Source organism: Sphaerodactylus townsendi, linkage group LG09 (genome assembly GCF_021028975.2).
Source record: "Sphaerodactylus townsendi isolate TG3544 linkage group LG09, MPM_Stown_v2.3, whole genome shotgun sequence".
Classification (NCBI taxonomy): Eukaryota; Metazoa; Chordata; class Lepidosauria; order Squamata; family Sphaerodactylidae; genus Sphaerodactylus; species Sphaerodactylus townsendi.
This window is the reverse complement of record NC_059433.1, coordinates 32971756-32985239: the sequence shown is the minus strand read 5'-3', so window position 1 is coordinate 32985239 and position 13484 is coordinate 32971756. Positions and strand designations below refer to the sequence as shown.

The 13484-nt window shown below is 55.7% G+C and overlaps 1 protein-coding gene across 1 annotated transcript in view; it reads left to right on the top strand.

The window, feature by feature from the left end:
- ZNF407 (zinc finger protein 407) overlaps positions 1–13484 on the top strand; it is a 530175-nt gene that overhangs the window by 348310 nt on the left and 168381 nt on the right. Inside the window, exon 6 of the mRNA XM_048507663.1 lies at positions 6839–6922. Within this exon, the coding sequence (XP_048363620.1) occupies positions 6839–6922 (84 nt within the window). The remainder of the gene's footprint in view (positions 1–6838; positions 6923–13484) is intronic.

Below are 13484 nucleotides of genomic sequence, written 5' to 3'. Positions count from 1 at the left end.
CCCCCACCCCCCCCCCCCCCCACCCCCCCCCCCCCCCACCCCCCCCCCCCCCCACCCCCCCCCCCCCCCACCCCCCCCCCCCCCCACCCCCCCCCCCCCCCACCCCCCCCCCCCCCCACCCCCCCCCCCCCCCACCCCCCCCCCCCCCCACCCCCCCCCCCCCCCACCCCCCCCCCCCCCCACCCCCCCCCCCCCCCACCCCCCCCCCCCCCCACCCCCCCCCCCCCCCACCCCCCCCCCCCCCCACCCCCCCCCCCCCCCACCCCCCCCCCCCCCCACCCCCCCCCCCCCCCACCCCCCCCCCCCCCCACCCCCCCCCCCCCCCACCCCCCCCCCCCCCCACCCCCCCCCCCCCCCACCCCCCCCCCCCCCCACCCCCCCCCCCCCCCACCCCCCCCCCCCCCCACCCCCCCCCCCCCCCACCCCCCCCCCCCCCCACCCCCCCCCCCCCCCACCCCCCCCCCCCCCCACCCCCCCCCCCCCCCACCCCCCCCCCCCCCCACCCCCCCCCCCCCCCACCCCCCCCCCCCCCCACCCCCCCCCCCCCCCACCCCCCCCCCCCCCCACCCCCCCCCCCCCCCACCCCCCCCCCCCCCCACCCCCCCCCCCCCCCACCCCCCCCCCCCCCCACCCCCCCCCCCCCCCACCCCCCCCCCCCCCCACCCCCCCCCCCCCCCACCCCCCCCCCCCCCCACCCCCCCCCCCCCCCACCCCCCCCCCCCCCCACCCCCCCCCCCCCCCACCCCCCCCCCCCCCCACCCCCCCCCCCCCCCACCCCCCCCCCCCCCCACCCCCCCCCCCCCCCACCCCCCCCCCCCCCCACCCCCCCCCCCCCCCACCCCCCCCCCCCCCCACCCCCCCCCCCCCCCACCCCCCCCCCCCCCCACCCCCCCCCCCCCCCACCCCCCCCCCCCCCCACCCCCCCCCCCCCCCACCCCCCCCCCCCCCCACCCCCCCCCCCCCCCACCCCCCCCCCCCCCCACCCCCCCCCCCCCCCACCCCCCCCCCCCCCCACCCCCCCCCCCCCCCACCCCCCCCCCCCCCCACCCCCCCCCCCCCCCACCCCCCCCCCCCCCCACCCCCCCCCCCCCCCACCCCCCCCCCCCCCCACCCCCCCCCCCCCCCACCCCCCCCCCCCCCCACCCCCCCCCCCCCCCACCCCCCCCCCCCCCCACCCCCCCCCCCCCCCACCCCCCCCCCCCCCCACCCCCCCCCCCCCCCACCCCCCCCCCCCCCCACCCCCCCCCCCCCCCACCCCCCCCCCCCCCCACCCCCCCCCCCCCCCACCCCCCCCCCCCCCCACCCCCCCCCCCCCCCACCCCCCCCCCCCCCCACCCCCCCCCCCCCCCACCCCCCCCCCCCCCCACCCCCCCCCCCCCCCACCCCCCCCCCCCCCCACCCCCCCCCCCCCCCACCCCCCCCCCCCCCCACCCCCCCCCCCCCCCACCCCCCCCCCCCCCCACCCCCCCCCCCCCCCACCCCCCCCCCCCCCCACCCCCCCCCCCCCCCACCCCCCCCCCCCCCCACCCCCCCCCCCCCCCACCCCCCCCCCCCCCCACCCCCCCCCCCCCCCACCCCCCCCCCCCCCCACCCCCCCCCCCCCCCACCCCCCCCCCCCCCCACCCCCCCCCCCCCCCACCCCCCCCCCCCCCCACCCCCCCCCCCCCCCACCCCCCCCCCCCCCCACCCCCCCCCCCCCCCACCCCCCCCCCCCCCCACCCCCCCCCCCCCCCACCCCCCCCCCCCCCCACCCCCCCCCCCCCCCACCCCCCCCCCCCCCCACCCCCCCCCCCCCCCACCCCCCCCCCCCCCCACCCCCCCCCCCCCCCACCCCCCCCCCCCCCCACCCCCCCCCCCCCCCACCCCCCCCCCCCCCCACCCCCCCCCCCCCCCACCCCCCCCCCCCCCCACCCCCCCCCCCCCCCACCCCCCCCCCCCCCCACCCCCCCCCCCCCCCACCCCCCCCCCCCCCCACCCCCCCCCCCCCCCACCCCCCCCCCCCCCCACCCCCCCCCCCCCCCACCCCCCCCCCCCCCCACCCCCCCCCCCCCCCACCCCCCCCCCCCCCCACCCCCCCCCCCCCCCACCCCCCCCCCCCCCCACCCCCCCCCCCCCCCACCCCCCCCCCCCCCCACCCCCCCCCCCCCCCACCCCCCCCCCCCCCCACCCCCCCCCCCCCCCACCCCCCCCCCCCCCCACCCCCCCCCCCCCCCACCCCCCCCCCCCCCCACCCCCCCCCCCCCCCACCCCCCCCCCCCCCCACCCCCCCCCCCCCCCACCCCCCCCCCCCCCCACCCCCCCCCCCCCCCACCCCCCCCCCCCCCCACCCCCCCCCCCCCCCACCCCCCCCCCCCCCCACCCCCCCCCCCCCCCACCCCCCCCCCCCCCCACCCCCCCCCCCCCCCACCCCCCCCCCCCCCCACCCCCCCCCCCCCCCACCCCCCCCCCCCCCCACCCCCCCCCCCCCCCACCCCCCCCCCCCCCCACCCCCCCCCCCCCCCACCCCCCCCCCCCCCCACCCCCCCCCCCCCCCACCCCCCCCCCCCCCCACCCCCCCCCCCCCCCACCCCCCCCCCCCCCCACCCCCCCCCCCCCCCACCCCCCCCCCCCCCCACCCCCCCCCCCCCCCACCCCCCCCCCCCCCCACCCCCCCCCCCCCCCACCCCCCCCCCCCCCCACCCCCCCCCCCCCCCACCCCCCCCCCCCCCCACCCCCCCCCCCCCCCACCCCCCCCCCCCCCCACCCCCCCCCCCCCCCACCCCCCCCCCCCCCCACCCCCCCCCCCCCCCACCCCCCCCCCCCCCCACCCCCCCCCCCCCCCACCCCCCCCCCCCCCCACCCCCCCCCCCCCCCACCCCCCCCCCCCCCCACCCCCCCCCCCCCCCACCCCCCCCCCCCCCCACCCCCCCCCCCCCCCACCCCCCCCCCCCCCCACCCCCCCCCCCCCCCACCCCCCCCCCCCCCCACCCCCCCCCCCCCCCACCCCCCCCCCCCCCCACCCCCCCCCCCCCCCACCCCCCCCCCCCCCCACCCCCCCCCCCCCCCACCCCCCCCCCCCCCCACCCCCCCCCCCCCCCACCCCCCCCCCCCCCCACCCCCCCCCCCCCCCACCCCCCCCCCCCCCCACCCCCCCCCCCCCCCACCCCCCCCCCCCCCCACCCCCCCCCCCCCCCACCCCCCCCCCCCCCCACCCCCCCCCCCCCCCACCCCCCCCCCCCCCCACCCCCCCCCCCCCCCACCCCCCCCCCCCCCCACCCCCCCCCCCCCCCACCCCCCCCCCCCCCCACCCCCCCCCCCCCCCACCCCCCCCCCCCCCCACCCCCCCCCCCCCCCACCCCCCCCCCCCCCCACCCCCCCCCCCCCCCACCCCCCCCCCCCCCCACCCCCCCCCCCCCCCACCCCCCCCCCCCCCCACCCCCCCCCCCCCCCACCCCCCCCCCCCCCCACCCCCCCCCCCCCCCACCCCCCCCCCCCCCCACCCCCCCCCCCCCCCACCCCCCCCCCCCCCCACCCCCCCCCCCCCCCACCCCCCCCCCCCCCCACCCCCCCCCCCCCCCACCCCCCCCCCCCCCCACCCCCCCCCCCCCCCACCCCCCCCCCCCCCCACCCCCCCCCCCCCCCACCCCCCCCCCCCCCCACCCCCCCCCCCCCCCACCCCCCCCCCCCCCCACCCCCCCCCCCCCCCACCCCCCCCCCCCCCCACCCCCCCCCCCCCCCACCCCCCCCCCCCCCCACCCCCCCCCCCCCCCACCCCCCCCCCCCCCCACCCCCCCCCCCCCCCACCCCCCCCCCCCCCCACCCCCCCCCCCCCCCACCCCCCCCCCCCCCCACCCCCCCCCCCCCCCACCCCCCCCCCCCCCCACCCCCCCCCCCCCCCCCCCCCCCCCCCCCCCCCCCCCCCCCCCCCCCACCCCCCACCCCCCCCACCCCCCCCCCCCCCCCCCCCCCCCCCCCCCCCCCACCCCCCCCCCACCACCACCCCCCCCCCCCCCCCCACCCCACCACCCCCCCCCCCCCACCACCCCCCCCCCCCCCCACCCCCCCCCACCCCCCCCCCCCCACCACCCCCCCACCACCACCCCCCCCCCACCACCCCCCCCCCACCCCCCCCCCCCCACCACCCCCAGGCCAGAGATAATGGGAAGGATTCAGTGGGAAAGAGTGTTGGAAGGGAAAGGGGCAAATGGAGGGTGGGCTCTTTTAAATATGAGTTGCTGTGGGCTCAAGCTGTTGCCATTCCAACAAGAAACACAGTAAGAGATCCAAGAACCTAATGGAGTTGTACAGAGAGTTCTTCGGTGGGTTAAAGAAAAAAAGTTAGGAAATGGAAGTTAAAGACAAATTACCAAGGATCAGTACCTACAAGTTGCTAAATATTGTAGGGAGATTGTTAGTAAGGCCAAAGCTCAGAATGAGCTAACATTGGCCAGGGAAGATCACAATAATAAGAAGCTTTTTAAAAAGTTTTGTGAAGAATAAACAGCAGGTGAAGAAAATGATAGGTCCACTATTGCGTAAAAATGGAGAAATTCTGATGGCAAAGGCTGAAAGACTGAATGCCTATTTTGAAAAATCAGAAACACTTGTCCTCCAAAAGCCTTAATGGATAATGGCTGTGCCAACTTCCTAGCTAGTTCTTCATACAGTCTTGGGTGAATATCATCCAGCCCAGGATGTAATCTAATACAGGTAATTGTAAGGTTTTGCAATGGGGTGGTAAAAAGGTCATACACACATACCAGATGGGAGATATTTTTCTAGGTAGTAGCGTGTGTGTGTGAATGGGGTTTTGGTAGACTGTAAATTGAGTATGCATAACCAGTATGATGTGGTAGCAAAGAAAGCAAATTCAACCTTAGGGTATATCAACAGATGCATAGATTCCAGGACACTAGATTTGATGGTACACTACATACTGCACTGGCCAGAACCCCATTTGTCCCATTCTGGAGGCCTTTTTACAGGAAGGACATAGAAACTTTAGAGCAAGTTCTGAGGAAGATGACTATGACGATTAAGGATTTGGAGACAAAGCCTTATGTAGCAAGGCTGTGACCTTTGGGAGGAGGTTGAGGAGGAAAGGATTACTCTAAGTATCTGGAGGGCTGTTATTTAGAGGCAAGCAGGGTGCTATTTCAGCTGGTAATAGTGGATAGGACTCATATTAATGGGTTTGAATTATGAGCTGAGGGGGATTAGGAAAAAGCTTTTTAAACAATCAGTGGTGAAGTCAGTTGCCCAGGGATGTTGTGTGTTCTTCCTCTTTAGAGGTAAGCAGAGATTGGACAATTATTTGTCAGAGATGCTTTAGGTTATTCTGCACGGTATTTAGGCCCTTTCCAATTTTTTGATTCAACCAATTTATGGCAACCTGATCAAGGGACTTTCAAAGTAAGTGAGAGGCAGAGGTGGTTTGCCATTGCCTTACTCTTTAGAGCCTTCCTTGGTTGTCTCCCATGCAAATACTGACCCTTCTTAGCTTCTGAGATGTAACCAGATTGGGCTGTACCATGCTGCCTTCTCTCCCACCCACATACTAATGGAGGTTTTATTTATTCATTTACAAGGAAAAGGTATAAGTTCTATCTCTCAACTTTAAATGGTTTTTGAGGCAGCTGGCAAAATGGCTGTCAAGGCTTCAGAAAACTAAAGCGGCTGCCCAGAGGCGATAAATGTCTGCATTGTACTACCAATGGGAATTAACAAACAGGCTGCACTCTGTTGTCTGTAAACTATCTTCCTTGTGAGGAGAAGGTGTAAAGGAAATGTTGTCGTTTATCTGAAATATTTTCTCAGTTCCCTCAATTCCTTCTAATTGGTATCTGGGTAGGAGGGTACAATTTGTCTCCAAATGAGCAAAATGACTCATTTGTATTTTAAAGCGGTATTATAATTTTACTGGCTTTCTCCAAGGTTAGTATTATTATTCTATAATACCCTTCTTCGTTGGTCTTGTGGGATGAATCTGCCTCACATGCCTGGGTTTTACTGACTAAAATTCTACTGTAGAATGATATACTGCTTTTATAAGCTGCGAAAGGCAAATTTTTATCTGGAATAAAAATACTGCATAAGTGTACATTTACACACTTTTAACAAGTAGCATGCCTGCCAAATTTATCTTTTAATGGTTTCAGAGGCTTCGAATAAAGACATATCGTTAAAGATGAACAATGCAAGTGCTACTTCAATTTCTCTAGTAATCCCCAGACTTGTTTTTTTGCTGTTATGAAAGTTTTAGAAACATAAACACTGTGGAGCTGTTGTTGGTACTGAATAATGTAGGTTTTTATTGCTGCCTGTTTTCTATTTGTGGAAAATAATTTAATTCCTACAATTTACTGGGAGGTTCTTGAGGAGGACTGTGATCCAATCAGTGAAAATTCATTCCGCGTCTTTATTTTGTTGGTAAATCCAATATATTTTTATTTAAGCAGAACCATATATATAAACTGTATATTAACTTTTCCAGGCAGTCTTTGCTCAGCACAGAAAGGCCAGATGTATGGGAATTGTAAAAAATCAGGATATGCATAAAAACTGTTCAAGTGCATAAAGCAGCCCCATCTGGAAGACATCTAACAGAAATGAAGTTGTACAAAACCATTCCATTGATAATAAAGCTAATTTTTATGGGTCTGACAAGTATGTAATTATGTTCAGTGGTGCTTTTCAGATTTTATCACAGTCAATAAACCGCAGTGGTAATTTCATTCCCATTTGACATATTTACATGGAAACATTTGATTGGAGGAATTAGTAACCCTGAAAGACTTGATAGATATGTTTTAATGATCTGTGACCTCCGCAGTCCCTCATCTGTTTATTGTTGCAACAGGCGAGAAGTCATTCCTATGTGACCTTTGTGGCTTTGCTGGCGGGACACGTCATGCCCTCACCAAGCATCGGAGGCAACACACAGGTTAGTTAAGCTGTCTTTTACCCTTTGGTATTTTCTCTGAAGCAAGGGACTGTCATCCAGGCTGGGGAATAAAGCAGAATCACAGAGCATGTTACAGTCCAGAAAGTGTATCCATTTGCTGTTTGTTTTTGCTTTTTCCATTTACGAATCAGTAGTCCTAGGATCTGTGTCAAATGCTGTTCTTTGTTAATGTGGAGATGTTTTCTCCAAAAAGGCAAATCATTGAACAGCAGGTGTCTAAAAATTAATAAGGACGTGAGTTTTGCTTTCAAGGCCAAAGAGTCTATGTATTACGTTATGCTGTGGGAAGAGTCAGTTTAAAAATTCTTTGGTGAAAATTGTTTGGTCAGGGCATTTTTTTTTTTAAAAACTGTGACAATTGTTTGCAAGAGAGTCACTTTCATTTTGCAAATGTGAAATGATTTGTCATATATAAATAGCACTTAGGATATATCCCAAACGTTTTTTTTTATTGCTAAAATAGATTAAACATCATGCTGGCAATTTATAATACCTTTAATATTAATAATGTTAAAATTGGGGGAGGGGGGGGCAGCTTCTGAAGACATTGTAAACTCATTAAACATTTGTAAAATCCATTTTCCATTAATTGTTTCAACACAGAGAGTTGCACCCTTCTAAGCCTGTTGAAGTAAATGAGTTTCCAAGGGCTTAACTGTTCAGGATTGCTCAGTTGGTCTCTTAGGTTTTGCAGAAAAACAGAGAGGGGTCTGCTAATGGATCCTGGATGTGGTTCTGTTCGTCTTTCATCGTGTACCCATTCCAGATTCAGGATGCTAGTTGTCATTGAGTTTTTTTCCTTTGGTAATTAGTATCCGTTCATATCCTTTCTTGGGAACTATTTGCAGCTATGATGAGAGATTAGTCAACTGAGCATATTTGGAGAAGAGTCAAGCATTCTCACAGGGAACTTAGAATTGTGCAGCCTCTCTTATAAACTCACATATGGTCAAAACCTGTTGTCATCTTTCAAGACTAAAGCCTCTCAAACTACAGTTACAATTTATGTAGAAAGTAAAGGGAGGTATTTGTATGTGTCAGCCTCTGTTATAATAACAGCATGGAAGTGTTGCCCAGCGGATTGCAGAATATCTGAAAACTGGTAAGTGTACTGCTATCCCTTCCTTACTTCTGCCTTAGATTTTTGTGCGTGAACACCCAGCCTCCCCATATCCAGTTATAAGCTATGCCAAGGCCCACTACAATGTGCACTCAGCAGTATGTTTACCATGTAGCTACAGCACAAATATATAAAGTGGCTCCCTGACGAAAGCTGATCCTAGCATGGCAGGGAAAAGTGCTGTTTCCATATGCCAGCTATTGTCATGTCGCTGTGTTGTAAGGATAAATAGAAAACAGGCTCTTTCTTTAATCTGGAGCTTGTTGAGTTTCGTTCCGAATGGAAAAGAAGAAGAGAAGAGTTTGGATTTATACCCTGCTTTTTCAAATGTAAGGAGTCTCAAAGTGGCTTACGAACTCTTCCTCTTCCTCTCCCCACTGCAGTGACCATTGTGAGTTAGGCAGGGCTGAGAGAGTTCTGATAGAAGTATGAGTAGCCAGGGGCGGAGCGAGGGGGAACTGCACCCGGGGCACATGCGCGCCCTGCGCCCCTGCTGTGGCCCCCCCAGAACGCCCCCACCATGGTGCCGCCCAGGGCATCACGCACTCCCTGCCCCGTTGGCGCTGCGCCACTGTGAGTAGCCCAAGGTCATCCAGCAGGCTTCATGTGTAGGAGAAGGAACACAATCTTGGCTCACCAGGTTAGAGTCTGCCTTTCATGTGAGGAGTGGGGAATCAAACTCAGACCCCCTCCCCCAATTAGAGTCTACCACTCTTAACCACTACATCATGCTGGCTCAGAAAGCTCAGCTGTGGTGCAGATGGATAACTGTTACATATCAAATCAGTGTAGTCCTATGTGGGGACCAATATGAAGTAGAAGATTGAGTGTTGGTTGGGATTTGGATGTTGGAAAGACAGATTCAAAGGCCATACTTCGTCCAACCATTTAGATCACTGTGTAAGTTGTCACCTCTCGCTGGGTTGTTGATGTAAAAATTACAAAGCATTTTATATCTTGACCAGTAGTGTTAAAAATCATCAACAATGTGAATGTGTTATTTCCTGTGAACATGAAACAGGCTTGAGAGGAAGGAAAACAATAAGCACATGGCATAAAAGAGGCATTTTGAGATGTGAAATGAAAACACATTAAGAGCTGTTCCATGTTGACATTTTGTATTCCAAAATTAGTACTGGAGTGCAAAATAAAAAAGTGCAGCACCAACTGTGGACCTGCATTGATGCATAGGTGCAAGTCCCTTTAATGTTTACAGACTCATCTTTTTTCAGATCCTACACCCGTAAGGCATGCATGGAAAACTTATGTGCCTTCTGGTGCACTTCTATATTTGGCTTTCCGTTTCCTATTGGGGTAAAAACATGATCAGTTCTTTGGATCACTTGAAATTATTATTCCAGAAAAATCAAACATTGTGTAGGAAAAATGTCATCATGTTTGAAGGCAGTAGTATTCTGGGAGCAACTTGTCTCCAAGATCTGCGAATTCCGGGTTGGTTCATGCATACCTGCACATCACTTTCTTTCCTCTCCACTGGTTTACTGGAAGCTGAATTTGACAACTGACTGCAATGAAAGGGTTTGCTTTTGTCTGGATTTGAAGGGATCTAGATCTTCCAAGGAGTAGGTAAGCATGCAGCCACTGAGGCGGCTGCTGGCCTAGATATCCCAGGTGCACAAACAGCAGTCATCTGTGCCTCCTTGGTGAGGTTACTGGCTTGCCTTTGCTGAAGCTGACCAGGTATCACCCATATGCCTGGGGGGCAGGGATGTTCCTTGACCAATGAGTCATTGTATATAAGAAATCAAATTATGTATATGTATGTGTGAACCAGACATAACTAATATGTTTCAAAGGCTCTGTAGCGCATAGCAACTTTTATTTGTAGAGTGTTTTTCTCCTTCATGAAGTTTTCTCCAGTATAGGCCATAGTAATGTATGAACTGAGCTCCATGGCTAATTTGCATAGCTTGTTAATGCATAATCAGCATATTTTGAATACAGATTACATGAACTTTGGTTGTAATACTATTTGTGAAATTTCCATTGTGAAACTAGAAGTGATTGTTCTTAGGATGTTTTCAAGGTGATCATTGGCTGACAGAAATAACTGCTTAGTCTTGGGCTTCAGCAATGTAGTGTTTAAAATGTATATACTAGCAGAGAAAGGTCAATTTCTTGGCAGGCTATGAAATATGATGAAGTTTTTTAGTTATCTAGAGTGACAAAAAGCCCTTCTGTTATTAACTTCAATTGTTCAAATCATGAGTAACCCCTTTAGAACCTATTATGTAGAAATTGTGAGATTTGAAAGCATAATAAATGTAGTATGCTTTCCATTTTCTTTCTGTGTCTGAAATCATGCATCCCATTTCCCATATTTTAGTCATTTCCAACAACTATGAGAGCTACATCTTTTTTTAAAATTCATGTTCCTGCTATTGTCATATTCTAGACCATATCTGAGGATGTTTAAAATAGAGGAAGGAGCACTCAGTTGTCTTTTACTCCTCCTTCAGCTAACAGATGCCTCATGCAAATTAATTTCCTACATTCTTATCATCTCCAAACAGAAAATTGCACATGCTACCCAAGTACCTGTCATATATAATGAGCACACATATGTCTCTTTTACTGTATGTGCACACTGTGAACATCTCCTTCCATTTGGGTGACTATTTAACTGTCTTTTGGAGCCAACAAAATATGATGGTTTTTAACATCTCCCAGCTCACACTTGTTCAGTGGATATTCAGTGACATGCAGCCCATCCTGGACCATGCGATTTGCATGACACAGTTCTTGGGTGATGGGCCTTCCGTTGCATAGATACAATCTCGCAAGAGAAGTAGCTTCTTGTCAACAACAGTGAGCACTTAGCAAAGATGCAAGGCCAGTAATAAAACCCTTCAACAAACCTGATACCAACTCTGTCCCAAATCTACTTGGGCAGTAATTTTGTAGGACCTGATGGAATCAGGTATCCCATCTTGACTTCATCCATTCGCTTATCCTCACTGTCTATTAACAGATATCCTTTTGCTGTTTTGAAAAGACAAACAGATCACTCTGTCCACAAAGGAATAGATTCAGACAACTCTGACATTAAAAATGGTGTTGTTCAAAAACTAGCGGGAAATACTCCCAGACCACACCATTCTCCAAAAAGAACTTCAAAGCAAAATTTCAGCATGAAATTCCCATCAGCATGAATATCATCTCTCTAGTGTATTACTCCAAAAGATACTTAGTAGATAGACAAATATTGCAAATGGAAATGTTGGAAATATAAAGTGGATCATACCTTTTATCGTATGTGGTAGATACATAGAAAAACAACAAAAAGGAAAGATATGCATGCAGAAATTCAGAAAATCTTAAAAATCAAATTTGCTATGGATGCTGAGAGCATGTTATTGGGCATTTTGTAAAAAAAATTCTAGAAATCTCAGAAGAACTTTCAATATATATAACAGCAGCTACAGTTATACTTATAAGAAAATGGAAGACAGAAAAATATCCAAGTTGAGAGGACTGGGAAAGCAAACTAGCTAAATATGCCGTAATGGCAAAATTGACGAACTTTGTGAATAAGAGACCAATTAAAGAATTTCAAGATAAATGGAAAACGTTATTTATATTATTCTTTAAAAATTGCGATTTGAGGAAGAGATGGTTGAAATAATATACATAAACTACTAATATACTGGAAAAGGGTTTAAAGAGAAGACATAAAACATTTAAATATATGAAGAATAGATGTCAATAAATACGTGGATTCAAGGTTGAATGTGTGAGAAAGTCTTATAAACTGATAATAATAATCACTTATCAATTTTGTATTTATTTTAGTTAGAATTCTTATTATGGCTTTGATATCATATGGTTCATCAGTTATTGTATAAGGTATTTTATGATTTTTGTTAAATTATTATGACAAGTATTATTTCATGACCATTATATCATTCTATATTGCCAACAATTTTATTGTCTACTCTTTATGAGATTATTGTTTTTAATATATCAACATTTTTTTCTTAGTCTTCTGATGTAACTATACTAACTGTTCTGATTCTCTCCCCGCTTTTCTATTCTGTTTATATTTATAAAAAATAATAAACTTTTCAAAAAATACCACCCCTCACCCTGGACTTAACAAGGATTTGGGATTCCACAGCCTTTAGAGGTATGCATGCCCATTAGTTCATCTAATGAAGCAGGTTTAACAATCCAGTTCAAAGGGGGACAAATCCTCTTGAGGAGTCAGTGCAAGCTGTGCTGACATATTTGCCTCCTCTGCTGGTGTAAACGGCACCCATGCTGACAGATAGGGGAAAGATGCCAGAGGCCAGTCACCCCTCCACTATATAGCTGTGAAAGCTAAAAGTCCAGGCTGCCACAGAGCTGCGCGGGTGTCCCAATTGAACGCCAGCATTCCCTGGGATGGAGCCAACATTAGTCGCCTTCCAACCCGAGTTTATGGCGAATTACACTGCAGCCCAGCTCCTGGACTTATACAACCCTTTTGATTTTCTGGCAGTGGGTTGGGGTTTGTTTTTTTTTTTTTGCATTTCTCTCTCTCCCTGCACTGCCAAAAAGCCCTCTGGAGGTAGCAGGGTGATGATGTAGTAGCACCGTGCCCGGCCACTGGGGCTCTGGATTGGGCTGCCCATCTACTACAGTTTCTTCTAAAAATCAAACCTTATTAATCTTCACTCTGAGAACTATGAATGTATTAAAATATGTGACTTCCATGTGTATAAAATATAAATCACAATTCACTCAGTTGAGTTTCAACAGCAATTTCTGATGAAAATTGCCTTTGCAGTTTGCAGATGTGTCCATCTGAGCCACCCTTGCAGTGTTTGCTCTGCTCTGAACTCAGGGCATTTTATGATGGATTCTGAATCAAGCAGGTCAAAGCCTATGTTTTATGTCAGGACCCGAGTCCCATTATTACTTTGACATTAACTTTATATTATACAGAACAGTATCTCAAAGTTCTGTCTTTTTAGCATTTATCCACCTCTGTGGCACAAGCAAGCAGAAATTATTCTTTCACAGAAAAATTACTTGTGTCTTCTTACTTTCTTCAAATACACCTTCCGCAGTGTTGAGTATACTTTGGTGATCCCACAATACTATTGTTCAGTATGCTGCTTTACTGCAGTGCCAAACAATGTGATTTTTGTTTGTTTGTGCTTTTCACTTCCCTCCTCCATATCCCTCTTTTTGACATGGCTTTCCATGTGCACAGAGTGCCCAAGCCAATTGTACTCAGGTTTGAAGGAGGATAGGTATCAAAAGTAGTCTAAATGGCTTAAATAATTCCCTGCTGCAATACAAGCTGTCTGTGGGGTTGACACAAAATGTCTACTGATCCAAGATTTACTTTTATCACCTGTCACAGACCCTTGATTCAAGGGCAAGAGAGCCAATCCTCACATGTAGTTTAGGAAT